Source organism: Opisthocomus hoazin, chromosome 8 (genome assembly GCF_030867145.1).
Source record: "Opisthocomus hoazin isolate bOpiHoa1 chromosome 8, bOpiHoa1.hap1, whole genome shotgun sequence".
Taxonomy (NCBI): domain Eukaryota; kingdom Metazoa; phylum Chordata; class Aves; order Opisthocomiformes; family Opisthocomidae; genus Opisthocomus; species Opisthocomus hoazin.
Genome location: NC_134421.1, coordinates 67,260,274 through 67,286,976, shown reverse-complemented (window position 1 = coordinate 67,286,976; position 26,703 = coordinate 67,260,274). Strand labels below are relative to the sequence as shown.

Sequence of the window (26,703 nt, the reverse complement as noted above, 5' to 3'; positions counted from 1 at the left end):
TACAAGTGGGGGAAACATTTGGCATTTCTGTTTTCCTAACCTCCTGAGAACACACCAGCAAGATTCCTCTTAATTGAACCCTTAAACTTTTAATGCAGTCCCTGGACTGATATGCATTTACCATATGTTTTACTTAGCAGTTAAATGGTTGACTAAGGCCTTTACTTGGCCTGTTAAACTGAATTGATGACATTTTAATATTGCTCAGGGAATATCACAGCCAAATAGAAAACAGACATCTGTGGTGCTGAGACGGGTCAGTCCTGGCACTGGGCTGAGGAGCCGGACCAGGGAGCTGAGTTCTTGCAACCGGAGCAGCATAAATAACAGCAAGAGCAAGAGAGCATTTTCAGCAGTGGCTTTGGATGTTTGTACCTGTTATAGCTCATTATTTAAGGGCTGTCTAAAAGCACTTTATAAATCATCAGTGTGAAATCTGTTTTCCGTACTGGTCTGTAACAAACGGCTAAAGTGAATGGGTTCTTCCACTGCGTAAATACACCTGGTTTGCCTGCCGGAGATGCAGGACCAAACTTGGCTTGCTGTTTTTTCAGTTAGTTGTGAAAGACTTGGGGTAAGATTACCATGTACTAAAAGCATGACTGGATGAACATATTTCATAAAGGGATGAATCTGGCTTCCTACAAAGGTTAAGGGAACAACTGATATGTACTTTAATGGACCTCGTTATTGTCCTGTGACATTAGGATCAATAAGGCAGTCACAGTGCTGAGCAAGTGTTACGGCGCTGAGGGAGTCATGAGTTATTTTCTGAGAGGCGGAACGTTTCCAGCAGGAGGTATGGAAAACACCCTGTGGTTTAGGGCGCCTCCCAAGAGTTGGAGCTACTGGCTTGAATCCCTCTCTCCTCTCTTCCAGCTAGAGCAGGGAGTGGAGTTTGTGCCCCGTGTCCGGAGAGCTTTGCTGCTCACAGTTGGCTGCATGGAGGGGACCTGCTGGCAGTGGTGGTACTCAGGTCATCTAAAGTATGCATTTGGTTGTAGATGCCTAATTTCCCCTCAAAGCACCAAAGTCCATTTTTAGATTCATCCTTTGGTGACTTGCCCAAGATTGCAGAGGAAATCAGTGGCAGAGCAAAGGTAAAATGCCGCTCCCCTACCTTGAAGCTCTTGCATTGACCATGCTTTCATGTTTGTGATGATCCTGCACACCTCACACCTCCCTGCCCGCTGGCACGAGGGTCTTGTGGAGGATTGTGGGGTTGTGTGATAGCACTCATACTGTGAGTATCAGATGTAATTATTGCAGTAATATTCATTTCTTTGCCACATCTGGTGTTAGTGAGACCTTGCTTGGTATGCAGGCAACCAAAGCTTGCCCGAGCAGCAGAGAGGTCAGACCATCTATCTATGGATATTTACCCTCTTAGCACTTTTCTTTGGTCTCTTCCTTTGGACCAGCATAATAGCAATTTACTGACTTGAATGCATTGGCTTAGGGAGATTCGGTGCCTCCCTGGCAGTGCCTGGGCTGAGGGCACTGAGTTTTAATACCGATTCCTCTATTTTCAATCTCAGAATCACTCTCCTGCAGACAGCCAGTTGCGCAGATAGTTTTGCCCTAATACTTGTGCATCAATGTGCAGGCTTCAAGGTGCTGGGAGGCAACTGCTTGACAAAAGCAGGGATCCTACAAAAGCTCTCTTGTGTTATATGCACACACAAGGCACAGACTCTTTAAAGGCTAAAACAGTGGCATTCTTCATCCCAGTGCATTGGGTGTCTGGCTCCGTGATACTCAGATCTCATCTGTACTGGACAGTGACTGGAGTAGCTACTATAGAGGTGTTTCCTACAGATATGGTCTGTGCCAGGATGAAAGTCACTTCAAACTGATTGCTGTGCTAGATGAATCGCATCACTACCTTGCCATGTCCATCTTCATAATCTTCGGGTGGTTGCTGGCCGCACGGGCTGTGGGCTTGCTTCCTTGCGAAGCCCCAGATAACTCTGGGTGGGTGGGAATCCTCTGCTGTTGTAATCAGTGCAACACCACTGGCACATCTGGGGCTGTCACACTTGGTATCTGCCCATCACTTGTCAGATGCTGTTACCAAATGCAGGACACTCAGGATTGCTGCGCAGGGCTTGTGAGCCCTGCAGCCAAAGTCTGTATTTCATTTTTGTCTACGAGTTTTTGCAGTGTGCCCTGACTACCATAATAGCAACAAACCCTAAGTATCCAGCTGTTTTGTAAACATCCTGGTGGTTTTAGTCAGTGTATAAATCACACAGCCCAGGAACACAGTGAGGGCTGTATTTGCTAGATTATTGTTTGGGTTTGATCTAATAATTGGTTTTGGTTTGGGATGGAGGAGGAGCTTTTGACTTTGTTTTTCACACAACTGTGTTTATAACACTTAGGAGTATCCCTATAAAATGTGAAAGGAAGATTAAAAACTTATTTTTTAAAGTCACAGCTGAATCCACGAAATTATGAGGTCATGTTGTCAGCAGGAATGCCCAGGATTTTGTCAGATCCTATACTGGCCAAATTAAGTACATAGCAATTAAATGGTAATGCCAAGGGTTTCTTACGGCGCGTGATGAGCTGTTATGGTGGCAGCTCAGACCAGCTCAGCGTCATGCCCATCAGCACAACCCTTTGTGTCCCCCAGAAGTGGGCTAAGGTCCCAAACCATGTATGCTGGCTTATACCTCATCCAGGGCCAGCATGCGTGGCAGAAAGGACATTCTTGGGGTCATCTCCTGCTGTGGACCTCCCCGAGAGCAGCAAGGCTGAGCTGGGAGGACCAGGTCGATGGCTGTAATCTGAAGCTGGTGCAGTTTTACAGCTTGTGTTTTTGCTGTTGCTTGGGGCTTGCTCATGAATGGGTTTTTATAGGGCAGTTTAAGTATGAAATGTGAAACATGGGGAAACTGCATCCTTAAAGGTCCCCAGGAGGTAGAGCTCGAGGAAGAACTGTGCACGGGGCATGGCAAATGGTAGGAGGCAGCAAGTTTTCTTTGAGGCTTTGAGATACTCCTGTTGGATGCTTTGAGATACTCCTGTTGGCTGAGTGGCTTGAGGAAAATGAGGACCATGTCATTACTCTTTGCCTGCTCTGCTTTGGCGTGGTGCTTCCCAGGAGTTGTCATTGGGATGCCACTCCTGGGGGGGGGGGGATTTTTATGGTGCTGTTGTGCAGGATGGACAGGAGTGCCACTGTGTCCTGCCCCAGCACCACTGCCATCCTCAAACTGGTGGGCTGCCCTTGAGAAGATGACCCAGGTATTTGCTGTGAGTTAGATTCTTTGAACTGGCTTTTGGTGGTGCAAGTTGCTCCCACAGATTACCGCATCTGAGACGATCTGGTTGAGTTTTTCTCAGTTTTTCCAGCTAAGTTTGATTATTTATTGTATCAATTATGGCTTTGCTTTTTTCAAGCATCAGCTTTTATATTTTGTCACTAATTCACCTGTTGAAACATGTTACAGAAATGGACAGAACAATGGTAACACAAAGCCCTAAAATACTGAGCATGAACTATAGGGATTTGCTTGTTGTCGTTGATTTGCTCTTCTGTCTTGAAAATAAAATTACTGGTGAGCTACTTGTGTTGATTAACGAAGAATTATCTGGAGACTTTTGTTTTCTATGTCAAGGAAACTCTGTAAAGTGTTACAGTAGACAGCAGCCTTGGAGCAATAATGTGTGAGTGGATATATAAAATCTCTCCTAAGGCCATGGGACAGTCCTAGTAAAAAACAGAATGCCTGGCAGTCGGCCAGCCTGGTTTGTTAAGATGCAGGAGCAAATAAGCCCTTAAAAATAACAGATACATAAAATCTTCCCTCTTTTGCTGGAGTCCTCATTATTAGCATGAACATGTGTCTGTTTTCATCTGTGTGATTAGATTCTTGGAAGTAATCTCTATTATGAATTGATGATTTCCATTAGAAACATCTCAATGGCCTGGACTAAATCAGCCACCAGTAAGGCAATAATTAAAGAATTATTAAAATAAGCCCCAGGGCACATTTGTTTTATGTAGGACATTCTGGAAACTCTCTTTTGTGTACTAGGCTCCTACGATATCTTTCAACAAATACTTTCCCTCCAGGAAGGGTGTTTCTTTTCTTTCAAAAGGCAGTAAATTCAGCTGTGGCACAGAATAAAACCAGTGAATCTGTGGCTGCGGCACCTGGTTTTAGTGCTGGGCAGTGAACGTGGACTGAGCAAGCACAGGGTGTTGGCAGGATTGTCCTTTCTGTCCTCTCCATGCCCAGCTGGTTTCACTTGTGGTTTCCCAGCAATTTTGGAGGCTGTCCTTTCTGCTGGCCAGTTTTGCGTGGTTGTTTCATTGGCTGCTGGTGGCACCTCATTCTTTCCATCTCTCATGGGGATGCCATGGACAGCATCTCCTTGAGGAGCTCATCCCACAGTAGCTGAAAAGCAGAAATGACATGAGCTTTGGTCGTTCACATGCCCTACTTCTGTGTTTTTTTGGAGAATATTAGGAATTGGGACCAGATGCCTTTTCTTTTCTCTCTTTTTTTTTTTTTAAGAACATGCCTCTTTTGTACTTCATAAATCTTCCTTCGAGGCCGTGAGAGAATATCTGTGCTGCCCACCCTCCAGCCAAACCACAATAAATCAGCGGGCCCTTCTGGCCCCTGGTGTGCCTTATCTGTGTAAAGGGCGCAGCTTGGAAATTAGCTGTTGCTAATGGAAGAAGGCAGCTGGCGATCTGCAAATAAACACGAAGCTTTAGTCGCGAGTGCTGTTCCTGGCCCGTCAGCAATGCACGAGCAGCATCACAAATCACGTCCACTTAGAGGCTTCCTGCATGGAGCTGGGACAGAATGGGTAATGTGAAAAATTGCAGTTAGTAGGGTAAGTGGGAGGAAGGTCTCAGGTGGGACACAGCCAGGTGTGCAGTGGGGTTGGAGTGGTGGGGTTCGGACCATTGTGTTTGCCATAAACTGCTTTTCCCAGCTTCGATCTCTTTGTGTATGCCACTCATCCTCCTTCACCATGGCCTGCGTCCACTGTGCCCTCTTTAGAGATGACGGGCAAGAGATTAATCAACTTGCATAAGATCCTGAGGCCTCCAAATTCAATTCCTGTTCCTCCTGGTTCCTTCAATAACATTACAGGTGCCCTTGCAGCTCCAGTTGAAACTGAATTTACTGGCTAAAGATATAATATTGCTCTAAACAGTCACGTAAGTTTTATTTAGCTGAGACTGCAACTGAGCTGTAAGAATTCAGTTTGATGTCTCTCTACATCGCTCAAAATTGGAGAAATTCACTCTCTGCTGCGGAAAACAGGGATATTTTGATCGAACGGCAGTGAGATAAACATCTTGAGATGTAGTAGACTGAATGAATGTTGCTCAGAAGAGAGTGATAATTGGAGACTCTATATTCTATTCAGATTATATTTTATTCAATATTGAAATGCAGATATTTAGTACTGGTCCATATTCTGTCCAGGAATGGCCACATTATTAGTGGTGCAGATGTGAGTGAAGATACTCACATGGTAATTTAAGTTTCCAAATGGAAATCAGTATTGATGTATATGAACTCAGCTTCTAGTTATCTCTTCACAGAGGTTGTGAAACTAGCTGTTAAATATAATATTTTTTGAGAGAAACTTCAGATAGAAGCAAGAAAAATGAAGTTACCAAAACCTGAAAAGAGTAAGGTTGCTTTAATATGGCTAAAGAGTCTGCAGACAGCGTTGAAAGGGATCCAATGACAGGACATCAGAAATTATAATCGGAAAAACCTCAATGTAATTAGTCAGTGCGTGTAATTAACCACTGGACAAAGCAGACGAGGGATTAGTGGTATCTTTTAAGTCAAGCCTGGCTACACTGCTAAACGATAGTCTTTTGTCCAGCCAGGAGCTGTGGATCTGAAGCAGAAATTATACAGTCTTTGTTTTGTCTGGGGTCAGATTAGATTATCATAACGGCTTCAAAATCTATGAATCTGTCATATTTGATTTTAAGTGAGTGAATCGAAAGACTTGCTTAATGTAGGTATGCACATTCAGACCAGAGCTGAGTGAATAATTCAATAATTAATTTGATGAGCACAAACATAAGAACTTGAGCACAGTTTTATTGGGTCATACCAAAGATTCATCTGTTCTTTCAATGACAGATGCTTTTGTCTTAAATCCACCACCTGCTAATTCCGTTAGATCCCCCGTCTATGCTGAGAAGTAATTCCTTATATCTCCTTTTCCATGTTCCATCCTTCTCATGATTTTGTAGAACACCATTGTATCTCCTCTGTCATCTCTTTTCTTTGTAAATCTGATCTCTTTTTTCATGGAGAAGTTTGCTAGCCCTGCTTGTTTTTCTTCTCTGCATTTTCCCAAGTTTTACTATACTTTTGGCCAAAGTGTCTTTGGGACTCTTTCCCATAGAGGTCTTCATGCTGGGATTTGTCCAAATGAACACAGAAGTGGACATTTCTGTTCCTCGCACCCTGACGTGTGCCCTTAGAAGCATCACACACAAGAAATGCCTCCTTCCTTGTGTTGGCTGAAGGAGACGGGGGTGGTAGCTCTCATACGGGTGCTTATTCTGTACACTCACAAGACTGAGTGAGATGAACTTTGTCAAAAACAGTGAAGGTGTGAGTGTACCACAGAGGTTTAGAGGGACAAATTGTTTTCTCCTTTGCACTCAGTCTTCTCCCAAACCTTCTGCTTGCTTTTTTCAAGGCCTCAGAGCAAAAAGAGAACTCTGCTTGATAACTCCAATATTTGTTTCCTGATTTTTATAGATATTGTATATCCTAAAATTGTGCATGCTCCATAAATGGGTTTTTACTTGTATTTGCTTTGGTTACTTGCAGATTTCTTAATAAATACTTCACTATAAACAACTAGAATCTTGTGATTTTCTTTATCAATTCGCTGCAAATTTCTTCATGCTTTCTCAAAAGTTGAAGAGCACATGAATGTATATGTAGCTGTTGTAACAATTTGATAAGACAAGATACCTATGTCATTTAGAGTTAAGCTGGTCTGTTTGGTTTTCATGTTTAGCTCCCAATGTATGTTTTCTACCAACTGCTTGGACAAGTTAATTTTTGCAACAACGTATCTTGACCAGTTGACTGCATTTCTTTCTTCGGTTCAAAATAAATCTTCCTTGGTTGTGTTCACCTAGTACAGAGGGATGATCAAAGTCTGTAGGTGTTGTACACCCTATAGAAAAGCTGAAAAAGAAGTAGAATTTATGTGAGATAGAGGTGATGCAAGGAGCTTCAGAGCTCTTTCTGCACTGAGACTAGTATCACCCAGTGTTATCTTAACATCGGCTGTTTCCACAATGACGTCTGCCTGCAAACTTACCTGTGAGAAAGCATGTGGAAATCAGACTCAGAAAAAGGAATATACACACAAAAGCAAATTTCTATTAAGTGTTATTCGCAGAAAAGCTGGGCTGTTTGAGCTCTGGCTGAGAGTGACTTTACTATGCTTTTTTCTGGTCCTTTCTTCTATTTAGGACATTTCTTAGTGCTGCATTCATCTTGTATTTCATAAATGTTTACTATACAGTGCATAATTTACATTTCCATTTCCAGTTAGATCAGTTCTCATTATTTTTAGGTCTGTTCTTCCAGGACGTTGAGCTTGGTTTCCATTGGAAAACAAGTCAAAAAGAAAACAAACCCAACCTATTAGTGCTGAAACATGACCTACTTTTAAATTACTCTCAGGTGAGGAATCTTCTCCAGATTTTAGCTATCCACCTGTTTTATGGAGAGCTGGAGGAATATGACAGCAGTTAGGAAATACATTGTTCCAGTCCGAACACACCGGAAAAGGTATTTTGTATGGAGGCTTGTCTACAGAGCTCTACTTTTCCGTTTTCTAGAAGCAAAGTGAGAAAGGTTGAGACAACGTGTATATAAATGTATACATATATATACATATACAGTAAGCAAGAGTGATTGTGCTCAGGCTGATTTGCCGACATCTCACATAAAGAAATGAATGAATCAGGAAGTAACTGCTTCTTTAAAAATAACCTTTTGAGTTATATGATGCATACTGTGCATGCTTTAATGACATTTTTTAAAATGCTGGGGGTTTTGTCGCAGTGATACCTGTGGTGAATCCATTGTGTGTAAGGATTCACATGTGGTGACATCAAAACTGACATGGTGGGCACAGGTGGAGGTCACCATCGCTGAGCTTCAGCTTTGCCATTTCATTTAGTGCAAAGCCATGAAGAAAAACAGGCTGAATTACCAACGTATATGTTCATAGATTTTTTTTTTTTTAATGGCAAGGAGCTCACCTGAGTGTGCTCAGGCTGCTAATACTGGATGATTCCTTGGCTCCTGTGGAGGTGCCAATCAAACTATAACAGATCAGAAGAGTGGAAAAAAGATGTGCCCATCTTCTGCCCATCATGGTGCTTGTAGACCTCAGAAGAGTGCTAGAGATGTGAAAGTTTGCTACAATATTCCTTAGGATTTGATTGCATGGTGGGGTTATCAGCACAGGTTGCTTTACTACAGATACGTGCCTCATACATAGTGATAGCAGCACCGCGGGAGTGTTGCCGTAGCTGGCAGGTCCTAGGTCTCCTCAACGCGCCACTGCCTGGGGGGACAAGCGTACATGGAGACAAGTGGGCTGCTGGCATTTGAAGGGCTGTCATAAGCTGTCAGTCAGTAAGGTTTAGTCACAAGAGACTTAAAAACTTGAGGTCCTTTGTCATTTCGTTGCTATTAGTGCTGTCACAGATTTTACCACTGGTGGAATAAGGGGAAATTTAGAATACAAAGTTGAATATATGAATATGGAATAATATTTTTAATAAAACAAGACAAGCATTGACCTCAAAAAAATCATGGACCTCAAAAGATCTCTACAGTAGGGATTCTGTGAAGGAAAATGTTGTCTCCGAAGATTTTAACTGCCAAACTACATTATGTCCCTGAGCTGAGCTTTCCGGAGACTAAACGGTCTTGTCCCAGTGGAAACAGAAGTCTGTTCTCCAAAGCACAGCTTCACTACAGCTGCTCAGCAAATGTCATATGAAACTTTTAATGCAGGGAAAAAAAGGTCTTAGTTTGTTCAGTTTGGTTCTCAGTTTGAGAGATGACTACATCATTTTTGCCCAAACTCTTCCAAAACAACCCCTTAGGGTTGGGGACAGCCCTCTGATGCAGCCACCATCACAGCGGTGGTGAAGGGCTGAGGAGCCATCAGCCCCCCAGAATAAATCCCACAGCAACGTTGCGTTGAACTGCACTATCAAAGGAGAGGGTACTAACACCCATCCATCCCTCTCTACCACATGCACACACCTGTATTCTGGAAAAATAAACCAAAATTAATCCTGCGTCCTTTCTTTCGTGGCCTTGGAGCATATATTTATGTTACCATCAGGTTTTAAGGTGGGTGATTTAAAGCTACAATAACAAGGAAAGTCCTTTCCTTGTTCCAGCTGTATATTTTATGATGTGCTGCAAATGAGAAAGCCAGTGCAATTTTCTGATATGTATACTGAATAAGGCAAGTCTTTGTAGGATGTACAATATTTCTATAACAATATCTGTCCCTGCCTGGTTAACATCTTAGATTATCAGCACAAGGAGAATTTTAATCGCTTGCTTCTATTTGCAAGAGGTCAAACTGAATAATCATAATGTTCCTTTCTGGGTCTAAAATCTATTAATCTGTTTACTCGGGGTTTTTTTATGTGTTACGTCATTTGAACAATGAGATGAGGGCAGCCAATTTCTCTTTCCTTTCAAACAGCGAGCTGGCCAGGTTTGCTTTCTGGTTCTCATGCATTTTCACAATGCAGAGGAAGCTTAAGGCCAAACAGAAAAGCCCTCCATCAAAAACAAAATAAATTTTAAAAGTGGAAATATTTGTATTAATAAGAATGTCTTCATTAGAGAAAACTCATACTCTAAGCCAGAACTTCCCAGGAACGGTCCCTTTGGTCTTGCTTATCTCACCTCACACTTCCAGCTTTGTGCCCTGGGGGCTGAGTTTTGTGCTTTTTCTGATTTATATTGTAGGAAACTGTGAACGTGTAACTTCTGATTGGTAAGCTGTTCACAGTTGTAGGGTAATACTCATATTTAACTTCTTTCTCATATGGCCTGGGATGCCTCCTGCTCCAAGTTTCTGAAATCAGCCCTCTTTTCGTTAGGCATGCCTAATCTGCAGGTTCAAACAGTATTAGTGAGGCCCTAGGGGTGTCTCTGCCTTTCCACGCTGGTTCTTCTAATGCAGCGTGGTGGTGCTTTGATGACTTGTCCAATGGAGGCTGGATCATGGCTTGAACAACAGTGAAGCAGCAGGTGAACTACACGGGCTTCTGGAGGGAAAAGCCTACAAGCTCTGAATAGCTTTGATGGGATTATTTGCAGAAATCTGCTGCTGATGAGTTCATCAATAAGACTTTTGATAAAAAGCAATTAAACTGTCAAGCAGTAAACAATCCAGAGCAATTCCAGCCTGCACTCCAAAAGAGACAGAATAAAAAACATCAATGTTTTGCCAAATAGCAAAGAAGTCAAAGTGATTTTTCAAAGGGTATTATTTTTCAAGCTCCTGAAACAAACAGAAAGTTTCCTACACTTGATAACAGTGGGGGATGCGGGGGTGAATAGATGAGAGGATTTATCTGCACACACAGATGGTACCAGCAAGAGAAAGGCAGGATACCATGAAGACGTTAATATCAATATATGACTAATGCCTTTTTAATTCCAGCATTTATTTGTTCTTTTATTCAGTTATTTATTTACCTGAAGGCTAACATATGTAGGGCTGTCCCCTGCCAGGCAGCCCCGCTGCAGTGGTGGTCTGGCAGAGGGACCTGCAACACGCAGGTTCAGGTTTCACACTACTGGCAAAAACATCAGAAATCCAGAGAGATTGGCTCTTTCTTTACGAGTTTAGGACTCTTAAATTATGAAAGAGCTTTCGTTTGGCGCTCATCTTTAAACAAAGCATTTCTTTGAAACTTTGTATGTTCTGCTTTCCTGATGCCTCAGAAAAAGGTTGATCACATAATTTCTCCTTACCTGCAACAGAGCGGTTTTCTTTTTGTTTGTCAGTTTGGCTCCTTCCTGGTGAATTAGATGGTGAAATGGGTGAATGTAAAGTAAGGGTGTAATACTGATGCTGAAATGTTTCCTCATCTCTCCCAAGTTATGTGTATAAGTTTGAAATTGCAAAAATATTGAAACTGTGTAGTGACAAGGACTGACACCAACCCTTGAACAGAGCCTTAATAATTCTTAGGAGACTGGTAGAGTGACCTCTCCTTTGCCTCTAATGAGGATTGTGAGGTCTTTCAGGGTCCTTTTTTACTGTCTGTGCAGGGTGTTCAGCCAACAGTGCGCACACACACAGCCCAAACAACGAGGTAGCTCATCCATGTACACCAAACCGTCGGCATTTTCAAAGTGTTTTGCAACCTGTCCTAAACTGAGACATTCAGTGTGGCGGCCTGTGCTGGAGGTTTGGATCTACATTTAAACACCAAATTGGGAAGAAACAAGAGGCAAAATCGCCAAATCCAGTCAAGAAAAAAAAAAGATTAAAAATATAACAACATACACTGATTCTGTTTTTAACATCTATCTCTGTTTCCTTGTTGATGTTCATTAGAGCTGAGCAAACTTCTTGTAGCTGACCCCAGACTAGAGGACTGTAGGATTTTAGTGCAAACTCCAGCACCAGGCTAGATCCTCTGAAAGATCTGCATCATCTGCAAGATTGATATATGAGGTCTCCTTAATGAAACACTAAATCTGTAGGGTTTTATCTCAGGAACACCTGGAACCAGAGTGCAATCTGTCTCTCCATTGGAACTGCAGATAATGGCTTTTTCATTTGGTCAAGCTGTGTCCTACTGCCCCTCTTCAAACTGGAGTTTGATGGCAAAACACCTGTCTTAGTGGGGTAGGGCTTGTGCAACAGGACATTGCTAGAATTCCAGGTTGTTTCATTGGGGCAAGTCTGAGAAGACAGAAATAATGTTTATTCTGGCCTTCTTCATGTTGATAGTCAGTGGCTTGAGCTAAAGGCACATAACCTCAGGTAAAAGATGTAGTAGAAGTGAAAACTTAATATTTATAAATATGAACCGTATTCCCTGGTGGAGACCAGTGACGAGTGGCATTCCTCAGGGGTTGGTATTGGGGCTGGCGCTGTTTAATGTCTTTGTTGGCGACATGAACAGTGGGATTGAGTTCACCCTCAGCAAGTTTGCTGACAACACCAAGCTGTGTGGTGCAGTCAACACACTGGAGGGAAGGGATGCCATCCAGAAAGACCTTGTCAGGCTTGAGAGGTGGGCCTGTGTGAACCTCCTGAAGTTCAGCAAGGCCAAGTGCAAGGTCCTGCACATGGGTCAGGGCAATCCCAAGCACAAATACAGGCTGGGCAGAGAATGGATTGAGAGCAGCCTGGCTGAGAAGGACCTGGGCGTCCTGGCTGGCGAGAAGCTCAAAATGATTCAGCAATGTGCACTCGCAGCCCAGAAGACCAACGATATCCTGGGCTGTATCCCCAGCAGCATGGCAGGCAGGTCGACGGAGGGGATTCTGCTGCTCTGCTCCACTTTGGTGAGACCCCACCAGGAGTCCTGCGTCCAGCTCTGGAGCGCCCAGCACAGGACAGACATGGACCTGTTGGAGGGGGTCCAGAGGAGGCCACAAAAACGATCTGAGGGCTGGAGCACCTCTGCTGTGAGGAAAGGCTGAGAGAGTTGGGATTGTTCAGCTTGGAGAAGAGAAGGCTCTGGGGAGACCTTACAGCAGCCTTCCAGTGCCTGAAGGGGCCTGCGAGAGAGCTGGAGAGGGACTTTTTACAAGGGCCGGGAGTGACAGGACAAGGGGTAATGGCTTTAAACTGAAAGAGGGAGATTTCGATTAGATATAAGGAAGAAATTCTATACTGTGTGGGTGGTGAGGCCCTGGAACAGGTTGTCCAGAGAAGCTGTGGCTGCCCCCTCCCTGACAGTGTTCAAGGCCAGGTTGGATGGGGCTTTGAGCAACGTGGTCTGGTGGAAGGTGTCCCTGCCCATGGCAGGGAGTTTGGAACAAGATGACCTTTAAGGACCCTTCCAACCCAAACCGTTCTATGATTCTATGATTATGGTTGGGGTTTTATTTTTCATTTTAAAATAAATGACTCTTCTGGGCATGGTTTTGAAAGTGATTCCCATATTCCTGGAGCCAGGCAGGGCACATGCTAGAGATGTCATGTGTGATGTGGACACCCAACTTAGCTCCCCTCCAAGCGCTGGGCTTTCCCCACACCCGTTGGTGAACGAGGGGCGAGTCACTGTTCAGGGGTTGAGCAAAGTCCAAGGGAGGGAGCCACACATGCCTTGCAGTTTGTAGTTTGTCCCAGCAGATATCTGTGCAGAAGAGGCAAATCTGTCCACTTTGCTGATTATTGCCCAGCTCTGAGTCCCTGGTCAGGGCTAATGCTACCCTGGATGGCAGCATGACACTTGAGCTGTTCCCAAGGTTAAATGCTTTTCAGGTAGCTGCACTTGGCTACTCCTCCTTTGACTTTTTCTTTGCAGGGCACCAAGATCAAAATCAGCGGGGGAAAAAGGTTCCTTGTGCTGGTGTTTGGGACATTGTGTCCAGCTCCATGAACCAGTGCCAGCTGCAAGACAGGAACAGTCTTCTTGCACTAATGAGAAATCCCTCCTACCCTCTCTTTCTGGTCAGAAAATTTTGTCTTAAATTTCTGTAAGACAAAGAACTAATTCTGCCCTTACTGCCTGCAGTTTCAACTCTGCCTCCTGTGCACTGCTCGGAATTGCCATAGAGATGGCAAGGCTGGTGCTGCAATTAAAAAAAAAAAAAAATTATCCCATAATAATAGAGACTGGAACAAACAAATTGCAGCAGTGCTTTGTGAGTGCCCACGTCTGTTCAGACCAGAATGCCAAGCTCCGTCTCAGCAGGATGGAGGGAGTTGAGATCAAGACCAGCTTTAGACAAACAGGCCATGTCTCCATCATGAGTTTAGAGCTCAAATGCTCTCCCACAGCTGCCCTTGCTGCTTTGCTCCTGGAAGAGCCTTGACTTATGTCAGGCCTTGAGCACCATACGGGGAGCAGCATGCTCAATGACATTATGGTTGATTTAACCCTGTTTTGGAGGAGACAAGCCATATGGACATAAGATCCACATGTAAAGTAGCTGTGGCCTCGGGTGCTGAGTTGCAAAGCATCCCCAGGAGGTGAACCCCAGTCACAACACTTGCCCACATCAGGGAGACTCTGTAGGTAAGTGCAAACATGTAATGCAAATCCCATGGACCATAACATGGAGTCACCACACAAATACATAAGAGCACAGGTCCCTCCTCTCTCTGTGTGTACCTGGGATGCTGTTGACACTCTGAATAAGCAGGTGGCTGCGAATTTACCGGCTGCTCCTCCTGAGTCGTTGGATTAAGCTCTGGTTTGCAATGCGTCATTGAAGAGATTGCAAATATTTTCCATGTGTTGAATGAAAATTGTAAACAGATTGAGCCTGGGTACAGTAGATCCACTGGACTAAATTTGACTAAGAAAAGCTTTCAATTAAAAATGAAGCTTAAGGGGGATGGGGAGTGAGCTGACATGGAGGGAAATTTTGTCATTTTAATGAAAAAATTGTTGTGGAAGTATACTCTCTGCAAACGTCAGAGTCCTTGTGAAGGAAAGCACGCGATATAAATCAGTATCTACTAAAGCAGTGTCTATCTCTTGAATATAACAAGACTAACTATGAAATTACAAAACAGCACGCACAGCATTTTCATGGGGAAATGTGCTGTATTCAGTCATATTAATTACTGCGTGGGCTCAATTTTCATTGCAATCAATCCACAGGAAACAAAAGGACTGCAGGGGAAATATAAAAAGACAGTCAGCTAGTAAGAGCCAGATTCAATAAAACTGTATCTGCCTTCAGCGAATGGCGAGGCAGAGATGTGTCCCTTTTCCCTCGGCAAGGCACGCAATGGGTTGGGGAAAGGGTCTAGGACCGAGAGCGGCTTGGAGCAACACCCTATGTATATGTACATACGTATGTATACATGTATGTGTATATATATATATGTACATATATGAGAAATACAACTCCTATTGCGAGAAAGTAGGAAAAAAAGGGGTTTAACTGAAGTTTTCCTGAGCGATATTCAGGGTGCACTTCTGCTGGTGCAGGCTCTACCTGTTATGGCTCCTTCCCCACTGTCCCGTGAGTCCCAGGCTCTCCCATTCCATGTGGTACAAGGGCGTTTTGCTCGCCCCGCCGTCAGCCCGGCGCTGCTGCTCCAGCCCCTCTTTGCCGGCAGCAAGCAGCAAGCCCTAGGGCTGCTGGTGTGGCCAGGGGGTCTCCTGGGTGGACTTCAGATGCTGGATGAACTTCACCCTTACTGCAGATTTTCGATTTAATGCCAATGTTTTAGCAAGCTGTTCGGTTTGTTTGCCTAGCACTTAATAGAGGGATTATCTGGTTTATTTTTTTCTTCCCAGATTGCTTTTCAGTTTCGAAGTTGAATGTGTTCATTTTTAGTGGCAGCCTTCTCTTCCATTCAAACTCCAAAGCTCCCTAGGAAGTGACTTCATGGCATTAATCAAGCAGATTATTGCTTGGAGTGGCTGAATTACCTAGTGTTCATGTAATGGCAAGCTGCTAGTCCATATGTATTTAATGACTGTAATCATTTATTATTTTCCCTTTATTAGGTTTGTTTTTAAAGAAAGTTTTACTGTGCTATTTATGATATGCTAAGTGGTGCAACTTGCTGAAGAAACATATCACATACATTTTGTTTTTTAATAGGTTTTGCTTGTTAAAATAGAAATCTTTTATTTATCCTAGTAGGGTATTTTTTATTATTTCAATTACTCAGACATTTCTTTCCTCTTTTGTTTCCCCAGATGCTCCTCCAGGGAGTTTTAATGTGTCCATTCTTTATTTAAGATTGGGTTCAGAACGTGATATTTCTAGTAGGGCAGAGGAAAAGCATAATATAGCAGACATTAAATAGTGGGATGTCAAGGTTTTATTTTCTTTCCTCTTTGAGTTGTGGAATCCTTTCCCCATCTGTGCCATCTGGTGATTAATTGCACTGGTAATCTGCACACCCTCATCAATAACTGTCTGCTAACAGTGCCAGGCAGAGGCCGTGCTCTGCCTGATGAGTTTGTGGCTGCTGATAAATGAACGTACATGTACGAGTAAAAGGGGGGACCCCTGAGAGCATATAAAATTGCCAGAGACCCAGAGTCCTTTAATGAACTAACACTTGATAGGTACTGGCAGCAACTACCATATGCATTTTACTTGCTGGTGGGAAAAGGAGAATGCGACCATTCCTACAGGGCAAAATCCAAGCTTCGGTAGGTGGAGTGAAAACTGAACTCCAAGGGCTCGTACCAGGAGGGACACTTACAGTCTCAGTGGGCCAGCACCAGCGGGGACAGCAGACCGAGTTCACCTGTCCAAAGTTCACTAGGGTGGGACAGTGTGGAAACTGGTGTCTGCTCCCCTGGCTCTTGCTGGGGTAGAGTTGTGATTTCTCTCCGCAAGTTCTAGTGAGTCTTTGAGCACTCTCTGATGTGTGATGGATTTTACTGTCCATGATAGCATAACTATTTCTGGTTTTGTTCTGTTACTTCTTTTCTTTGCCCCTTGCTACTCTTCTGGTGTCTGAGGGAGCGACCAGTCCTTGGACTATGAAGAAACCAAAACTAAATGCTTGTTGGGACAGTGGGAGAGTCCCCAGAGCTCCAGACGAACGTGTGTTTGGACTGCCTGGGGCTAATGCATGTCCATGACCATGCTTTAGAGAGGTAGAAAGCACATTACAAAGCATGTCCTCCCACTTGTGCATGCCGTCATGTTTTCCAGAGTGTCTGGGGGAGAGCTTTTCGACCGCATCGTTGAGAAAGGGTTCTACACTGAGAAGGATGCCAGCACACTGATTCGGCAGGTCCTGGATGCTGTCTACTACCTGCACCGAATGGGCATCGTGCACAGGGACCTCAAGGTACGACTGTGGCATGACTTGGTCCTCCAGGCAGAGTTAATGAAGGTTGTGTAATTACATGAGTCTAATGCATGTAAGTCTAGCCTCCACGGAGACTGGCTGTTTCAGTAAGGTTTTACCACAAGAGGGGTGCTCTGAAGGCTCCCTATCCTTCCATCGTGATTGGCTTTAATGAGAACTTCGCAATCCATGCTGTCAATGGGACTTTTGCACGTATCATGTGTGGGAAAAGTTGTTCATTAAGACCCAAAACATTACATTAAGGCAAGATTCTCATTTCAGCTGGGGTGTGTTTACTGTTGTAAAGTATCTTGCAGATTTGCTGTGCTATATTTACTTTTACTTAATAATAATCAGTAACAATAAATAGTGTGGGAAAGTGGAATGATTTCCTATCGTGCTGTTTGGACTGGTGTATTTGGAGACACTGTTAACAGCACGATTTCTTCTAAGGAACATGGTGTGCCAGTGTAATTTTTAGATAATTTTCCTTTCAGCGGTACTGTGTTATCACATCAAAAACTCTCAGGTTTTCTTGCAAAAAAAGCTACAAAATATTATTTCTGTATTGTTTCCTTCCTGTATATTAAATTGTCATTAAGAAAAGCAGAAAGGCTTGGATTTCATAACACATAGCTAAATCTCCTCATCTTCAGTATCTTAAATAAGAAATTAGCAGAAAGCATTAGAAGAAGATACAAATGTCAAAAGAAAACTGTGCTTTCATTTCCTAAGCTGGTTAATTGTACCAAACATTATTGCCAGAAATTAAGAATTCAGTGAATGAAATAACACCTGTGGGGGTCTTTTTTGAGGGATGGCTCAAACAGGAGTTGCTTTGAATGTTGATGTTTTGGCTTTGAATTGTTCCCATGTAATGACAATGGAATTCGGCAAAACAGGTCAGATTATGTGAAGGCATAATGAACATTAATAGAGTCAAGAGCTACAAAGAAGTTTTCGGTTTTTTACTTCTTAAATTTGATTTTTTATTAAATGTATTTTTAAAGTAATTGCATTTTTAATTTGGTGTAATATTAAACTGCATGTTTGCAAGTTTTGGCAAGTCCTCTTAGCAAAGGTAGTAGTGGTGGAAACGTAACCTCACTGGTTTCATAGAACCATAGCATAGTTAGGGTTGGACGGGATCTTCATCTAGTCTGACTTCCCTGCAATGAGCAGGGACATCTGCCACTAGATCAGGTTGCTCAGAGCCCTGTCCAACTTGACTTTGAATGTCTCCAGGGATGGAGCATCTACCACCTCTCTAGGCAACCTGTGCCAGTGTTTCACCACTTTCATAATAAAAAATTTGTTCCTTATATCCAGTCTACATCTACCCTTCCTTAGTTTAGAACCATTACCCCTTGTCCTATCACTGCAGGCCTTGCTAAAAACCCCATCCCCATCTTTCTTATAAGCCCCCTTTAAGTACTGAAAGGCCGCAGTAAGGTCTCTCTGGAGCCTTCTCTTCTCCAGGCTGAACAGCCCCAACTCTCTGGTTGGTCTCTCGTCTCTTACAGCATTCGTGTGTTGCCCTCAGTTCCCACTCATTTTCTGCTCTTATGTTGAAGTACACAGAAATATTCTCGTATTTGTTAGAATTCCACTGCATTTTAGTATGGAAGTGTTGTTTAGTATTTTAACATGACCGGTTTTCTCTTAAGTTGCATTTGTGGGAAATGACTCCAGGCTTCTTTCTGCAACCAGAGGTTTTGGAGGGAGGTCTGAGTCCTCTTAATTCAGATGACCTTTAAAGGTCCCTTCCAACCCAAACCATTCTATGACGCTATGATTCTATATTCAATTGTATGAACTTTTAATATTCCTGCCTTTATAATTTAAAGGAAGGCTGTAGTTCTCACTTTAAAAGAGATTAATCTTATTAAAAAGTTCCTATAATAAAATAGGAGATATGGTAATTGGGGAGTGAATTCATCTACAAATTGCTTTCAGATTTTATGTAAGGGCATACTGAATTTACATCAAACCAAACTTCCCCAATGGTATTTTGGAGCAAAGACTAGCTCTTTTTCTCTTTCTTTCTTTCTTTCTTTCTTTTTGTTTGCAAGTCTTTGTTAGTGCCATATCAGTTGTTAAAATGACTCCTAAAATATGGTATATGAGGAACACCTGCTGTGAATTTCTGTTAGCACAAACATACCATGATGGCAAAAATAGGGATACAATAAGGCTTTTTATGATCTCAAAATATCATGATAAATGCAAGTTTCGAATTGTGATCCCCCAAAATGAAACTCTGGGAAAGAATCCACTCTACAAAAATACAACCCTTGAAACATCTATAACAATTATTTATTGTAATTATATGTTATTCAGATACCAAAATAGCACTTGCTGTACTTGGGAAAAGCAGATCTGTGCTCTGAGTCTCTAATAAAATAACGCAGCAGCAGATAAACAAGAGATGGCAGCAGATGAAGTTCAGGGAAGTTCAGGATATATAAAAGGACCAAAAGGCTTGAGCAGCTCCACTTAGTGCAGAGCCACCTCATTAATGTTTTTTTAATTAACCAGCTTGAAGAACCAGAGTTCTTTTAAACATGTTTTAAACACGTTCTAGTTTTTAATGGGTTGGGTTTTTGGCCTTCCTAAATATGAGTAAGTGGCGGCCTGAGGTGAGTAGCGGAAATCATTGGGAAATAATTATCTTTCCCTTAATACCAGCTCTACCAACCCCTCAGCAGATCAGAAGTGCACTAGTAAAAACCAGGACTAGCTCCAACCAAGGGCAGACTATGGCATAAAAAAGACTCATGCAGTGCCTGAAAACAGAGTCAGGGTTATAATGGCCAATTAAAGCACTGGACTTATAACTTTATAATTATTTTCACAAGCACAATCATTCCCCTTTTTGCCTCAATCCCAGCTGGCTTACAGCCGTGGATGCAACTTGTAGATCCTCTAATGTTCATCGTGTCCCATGCATAAAGCCATCACTATGTAGCTTCATACTAGCACTGGTGAGACAGAAAGTGCTTTAACCTCCGCTTGAAGCTGAACGGGAACCTCAGAGTAGGGTGGAGGTGATGTCACCCCTCGGTGCTTCTTTGTCCCCGCTTTCCCCAGAGCAGGAGGTTACAAGGTGGACGAGGGAAGATAGATGCTGGTGCTGCTGCAGGGCAATTCCTTCTCCTTAAAATCCAAGCTTGTATTTGTCCCAAGGAGTCTGATGATGTCGTATGGCCCCAGCTGCTTCTTACCATTTCCTGGAGCACACAGCAGGTTGATAGACAAAATGTGTTGCATGCAGGTGGGCATTTGTACCATTTTCTGGGCAAAAGTCCACACCAGCGTCATGCTGAAACATTGGGTATTGATCACATTTATAGACGAAGACCCCAAGGTCTGGGTAGTGCAATGGCACCCTGTTACCACCAGGCTCTCAGAGTGCCAGCAGATGCTGGAACTTTTTGTGAGCCCAGATATGAAGTAGGGAAAGAAGTGTGCTCTCTCAGCACCTAGCAAGAGTTTTGCCGTGTAGCAGTAGCACATTCCGAACATATGGACAGAGGACTACGCTGAAGCAGATGGAGTTTGGTTGGGGTCTCCAACCTGCCTGATGTCAGTATAAAGTCACAGGCCTTTGTGGAGTGATTCTACTTTTCTCACAGAATAAACAAGTTGCTGTGCTTAGTGCTGTAGCATGTTTTCCTAATCAGTTCTACCTAAAACATCATTGCTGCAAGTCTGTTAACTGTAAAGGCATTTCCTCTCTCATAATAGTGTATTTCCAGTGGGGAAAACACAAAAATTCTCTAACACCTACTGTTTTCCTTTTTTCTTTTTTTTAAAATGCTGTATAAAATGTTTTCATTACAGTACCTGGATTTACTGTATTTACCTGCCTTCAGATGAATCCTTCTGTTTTATCACTCTGAAGTGATATGTCAGACACATCTCACAAGTAAGGGACAAGCCTTAGTTCTTATTTGAGGCACCAAAGGTGAAGTATGTTATCCCAGGAAGGTTACTCAAAGCTCAAGGTGTCGTCTTCGTCCATTAGTTGCCATAAAGGAGTATGGAGAGGTTCTCCATATAGATTGTAAGAGCAGCTCTCTAGGACTTAGGGGAACCAAATTATATCAATCTATGATGTAACTAATGATTGTATTAAATGCAATGCATTATCCATCATATGTTGTTACTGGACTTAAATATTCAAAACCTACCTTGCTTGTTCTCCTTTCTAGCCTGAGAACCTGCTTTACTACAGCCAAGATGAAGAGTCAAAAATCATGATCAGTGACTTTGGATTGTCAAAGATGGAGGGTAAAGGAGATGTGATGTCCACAGCCTGTGGGACTCCTGGCTATGTGGGTAAGAGATTTGGGTATATTGTCTATCCAGTCTTCCCAGCCGCAATACAGACCCATAGTAAAGAGGAAATAATACTTGTTTTCTAGTGCCACTACATGCTGCACATGAGATTTTACAGATGTTCATCAGAAATAGAGATTTCAGAAGTTGCTGCTGCTCTGCCTTGTGTGCTCTTCTCCTTCAGGTCCCCATCCTGCAATCCAGCTCGGGATTTGTGGGATTCACTTTCATGATTTTAATCATTTGCAAAATGAGTTTTCTTAAAGACACTGCCTGTAGCTAAATTAGGAGCACATGAAGAATAGCAGATTCTGCAAGCACCCATAAAACCAAGAAGCTTTACCTAATGTAACATTATTTTAATCACAAAGGACAATATTTGCCACATTTCCCTGATAGAAGACAGTAAAATGAAAGAGCTACATTTATTCAGATGTGTTCAGTCATCCTCTTTTACAACCATATGAAGTTACTGACTCCTAGATGTCGGTATGCAAAAGCTCTTTAGATCCTCGGGCCTTCCTGGGTGGTATCAAATTGTTTTCTATCATTTATTCTTTAGTCTTTTGTCCATTCGGTAGTGATTGTACCCAGCTACTGATTAGCAGAGTGTTTACCAGCATCCTTTTAAAAAAGTTAACGTAACTGAATGTGGGAATTATACAGCAGGTGATGACAGGCTCTGCTTGAGCAAACACTATTTAAAAGGCTCACTTCCTGCATGAGATGGATCCGGCAAGCCCGTGTCTCCTATGATACCTAGCTAGTCAGCTGAGATATAGTAAAAATAATCTCTGGGGTATCCATGAAATCCATGAAGCTACAATGACGGTGGCTTCCCCAGGGACAGATTTGTCTCCTATCTTTCCAGCAGGAAAGACCTGATGTTTTCCAGCAGTCAGAGAGAGGCGCATTTTGCTTTGCAGCTGCCACCTCACCTGCTTTTTCATAGCACTGATGACACCATGGTATGAGAACTCAAATAGGTGATGAGGTTGTGACACAGTGATCCAGTTTTGTCCCAGGAGTACCTTTATCCAGGCATTATCTTCAGGCTGCATGAGCACGCTCTATCCTGATACCATCAGGAAAAGGAACAGATGTCTTTGGTTTCCCATCGTGAGCCATCAGCCCATCGTTTCTTTATTTTAAGACATATGAGTCAGGATGCACTCTGTACAGCCTGAATAGCTGTCTTGTGTAATCACACCAGACTGGAGATCTTCTTCCAAAGCACTAGCAGGAATTGAGCTGAGACAGCAATTTTCATAATTTTTGCTGTCAGCTCTTCTGTCCTTAATTAACATGTCTGATTTTCTTCTGAAATGGGCACTGACTAGAATAAGTCTGCGAGACACAGGGAAGCTCAGATGATGTTTGCTGAAGCACTGATGAAAATGAGGGAGTGTGACTCTGCCTGGGCACTGAGTGATCTCATATGGCCTCTCCGCGTAGCAATTTACATAAGAAAACTTGCTATTTCGGAGATGAAGCTCTTGGAGCATGTGACACTAATTGTAGTGCTTTGAGAGATTCGAGAGCTCTCATTACTCAGGGTCTGGGCGCTGATAGCTCCAGAAGTGCCTCCAGGCCGGTTGTTACCTTACGAAACAGAGGATTTACTCATCATGGTTCAAGAGGTCATTTCTGTTATTTCGGTTATTTCTGAAGTGCTGACCGGAGTTTTTCCCCTCTCTCACAGAGAAAAACCCCTTTAAATATTTGTTCTATTTCTTTTTTTTGCACAGAAGACATCTCCTCTTTAGTGCTGCTTTTTTTTTTTTTTAAATATGATTGGTTGTCCAGACAACATTTTCCAAGCACAGAAAATTTTTGTTGTCAGTCAGTGTGGTGATGCTCAGAAATCGGCCTCTGAGGGTGTTATACCTGATGACATGGCTTTTGCCAATGTGGTCTGCAATTTGTCCGCATCCAAAAGCATTCATGGCTTCCAGCATCTCTCCAATTTGCAGCACCTGCCTAAAATGCCTTCAGATAAATGTAAGAGTCCTTAGCCCTAAATTGCACAACATGAATGCGTGTTCTTGTATGGATCATGGGAGACACAGGACACAGTGCTGGCCCATAAAGTGTCCCCTCTGTCAACTTTTCTGGGGTCTTTTTCCAGCCTTTTTACCTAGCATTGAAGTAACAGGGATCCATCACTTACAATGCAATTCCTGGTGCCTTTCTTTAAAAATATGTAGAATATCCCATTTTCTAAGATATTATGAGGACTGAGTTATTTTTGTTAGTTTAACCACTTTGTGTTTGAATTACTGGAAAATAATTGGGCACATGCCGAAGACACCAGGGCTTGGGTAAGAAGTCATTAGCATCTGCTACTATTTATACTTCTTTATGTCCAGAAACGGAACCAGCTGGATCCCTCTGTGCAAGGTGATGGACAAGCTTCTGACTTGGCAGCAAACTTGATCTTAACTCAGGTCTTCTGCCCTTTATTTGAAAGTATGCAAGGCCTCTCATAACTTCTGATTTTCCTGATTAGGATATACTTTCAACTCTGTGTGTTTCAATTTTTAACTCAGCTTTTCTTAGTTTCAGCTCCAAAACTGGTGGTACCCAAGACACTAAATTCCTGTTTATGTGGTTCAGAAATTCATCAGATAAAGGAGGGTGTACTTTTAATTAATCTTCTTAATAAATATCAGTTTTCTTTCTGAAAATCAAAGTGTTACTTATCAAATTAAAATGTGCATAATCAGTAGTGCATTAGCACATTGGCTTTTTAAGGTTCTGCCTTACAGATTAAATTCCTGTCAACAGTTCAGAGATCTCATTCTTTCAGGCGTTTTGTCAGAGATTTTGGTCCTATGGTGAAAAGATGATGGGTAGGATAATTTAACACAATTAGACTTCAATGAGGCATTTTTGTTCAAATGGAAATCTAAATGTTGACTTACCAAAGAGGGAATCTGATAATACAACCTCTGCTCATGAAAAGGCCTTCCATTTTCTTATCTGTTTACCACTCTTATCTTTCTCCATTTGCTACGGAAGGAGTCTAGTTGGGACTAGATGCTCAACTGTTAGATAGCATCCAAATTGGGTAAAATGAGCCAGCTTGTGTGTTTCATTTCATTGCAAATTAGGTGTGTGGATTGGCTTGCATGAATCCCATCCCGTCCTCTAAACTGTAGAACAAGTGGTGTTTTCAAAACTCTCAGTGATCTGCGTGGTTATGGGCTAGATCTGTATAAGCTGTTAGTGCTTTATCATTTGAAACCTCATAGATTTGGGCTGTTCAGCATGAGACCATTTATAAGAACTGGATTTTGATGAAGGGGGTGTTAAAAACTGCCTGAAAATGAGTCATCCTTGAGGTGTGTCAAGTTGGGCACTCACCAGGACGTGACTCCAGTCACTCAACAAATTCCGCTAAAGAGATTTTGGCTGTTTGGGCATTAGGTCTCACTAGCTGACTTTCCGTGAGAGTTGGTCTCTCAAAAGCTTTGCTTACTTCTGCAGATGTATACTTAGACTTGCAAGACACCTAAGAGCATCGAAAAGTTTGGAAAAAATGTTAGAAAGCCTGTCTCAGGCAATCTGATCTCCTTTCGCAGAAATGCTGAATTATGAATTGTGTTTGTGGCTGGCTGATATCTTAATCCTACTGAGATTTAAAATTCTTGCTCTGAGTCCCAACCCAACTTCAAGTAAAATTTTCTTGTGTTTCCCTGTTGTAGGAATTGTGCTGGACCCTGGATGTGTGGTTGGTCCCTGTACACCCCACCTCATTCACTGTTTTTATTTTCTGTAGTGCTTTTATGTAAAGTCATTTCACACCTTTCAGCTGTACCAGAAACCCAGTAGTAATTTCAGATCATACCAAAGCTGTACGTTTCTCTGAGCCCTGCGCAAGGCCAGAGCATTTAAGTAAGCAATAGATTTCCATGTTGAATTTAGAGTTATTTGGTATCATTTGTGTCAAAGGTTTGAAAATATTCAATAAGCCTTTTTAATATCCTTATTAGCAAAAAGCAACCCTGGGAGTTGTTTAGGCAGTAATATGAGTAATAAAGTAAAAAGAAAGCATGGGAACTGCTCTCACCACGGTTTGCTCAGGCACAAGCTCGTGGCAGTGCGATCGCTCAGCTCCATTGCTGTATCCTGAAATGAGGTTTGCTTGCATGTGGTTCCATGACAGCTATCTAAATCTGACTCAGTGACATGAAATAGGGACAACAGGAGCACAAGAAGCCAGCAGAGCTGCACCAAAACTCTGCTGTCCTTTGGAAACAGCATCAAACTGCAAAGTCTTGGCCAACCAGAACAAGATAAACACTGGAGGACTGTGTGAATGGGAGAAAGACGTTGTTTTCATCCCAGGAGGCAGTGGAAGAGGGACTTTAGTCTTGTGGTGAAGTTGTTTCATATGCCTCTTAGCCTGTTTACACCAAGAGGAAGATGCTTTATATGGCAGCAGGGGAGCTCACACTGCTCTTGCACCATCTTTGGCTTCAGGAGAGGGGCTGGTTTGGCCCTTTGTGCATCCAACCACCTTCTCAATGGTGCAGAGTTGTTCGTCTCTGTCCTTCTTGATGTGGTACCTTCAAGTCCTAAGCAAGAGGGCTGGCACAATCTCCCCTTGGTGTCCCTTACAAACCCTACCCGTTCCTCACCTGCGCTCTCAGCTTTCATGGCCATCTTTTGTCTGTGCAGCCCACTCATGCTTCCCCTTCTTCACTTGCAGAACCTGCCTATGTGATGGAAACTGGCACTAAAACAGTTACCAGCTGAACTACTAGTCCTGGCTTGCCCCGGGCCAATTTGCTGGGCCAGTTGAGCTGTGTCCCTTCCCAATGTAAGCAGGTCCCTGATTATTTTAACCCTATTTAGATCTTTTTATTCCTCCCACATTTACGGTAGCCTGCTGATTTGTCACTCCTATGGGGATCTTCAAAGCTATCACCCTTTATTCAAAATGTCTCATTTCTTCTGGCATGCGGCTTGTGGGAAGCCATATAAACCACAGAAAATAGCATCAGACTGTTCTTGTGAGACAGCAAGATCTGCTGGGAGTAAGCACCACCATGGGAGCAAAAGAGAGTTGCTTTTAAGTATGAGGCTGGTATGAAGAACAGGCACTCTCATGACTTGTACTGTTTGTTCAGCAGGCTTAAAGTATCAGAGCAATCCCCATCACCTGAGCTCTTTGCTTGAACATGGATCGCTGGTTTTGACGTCCAGCGGCTGCGTTTTTAGGGAGCTTATTAGCATAGCTGTTCCACTGGGGGTAACGGCATCGTGCTCTGAAAATTTTCCAAATGTTCCTGTTGTGTACCTTTTCTTAAAACCTCCATTTGA

At 42.8% G+C, this 26,703-nt stretch overlaps 1 protein-coding gene across 4 annotated transcripts in view; it reads left to right on the top strand.

The window, feature by feature from the left end:
- CAMK1D (calcium/calmodulin dependent protein kinase ID) overlaps positions 1-26,703 on the top strand; it is a 228,829-nt gene that overhangs the window by 164,390 nt on the left and 37,736 nt on the right. For all 4 annotated transcript variants that reach the window (XM_075428202.1, XM_075428200.1, XM_075428199.1 and 1 more), the window contains exons 4-5: positions 16,896-17,034; positions 21,249-21,375. In XM_075428202.1, coding sequence (XP_075284317.1) covers positions 16,896-17,034; positions 21,249-21,375 — 266 coding nt within the window. The remainder of the gene's footprint in view (positions 1-16,895; positions 17,035-21,248; positions 21,376-26,703) is intronic.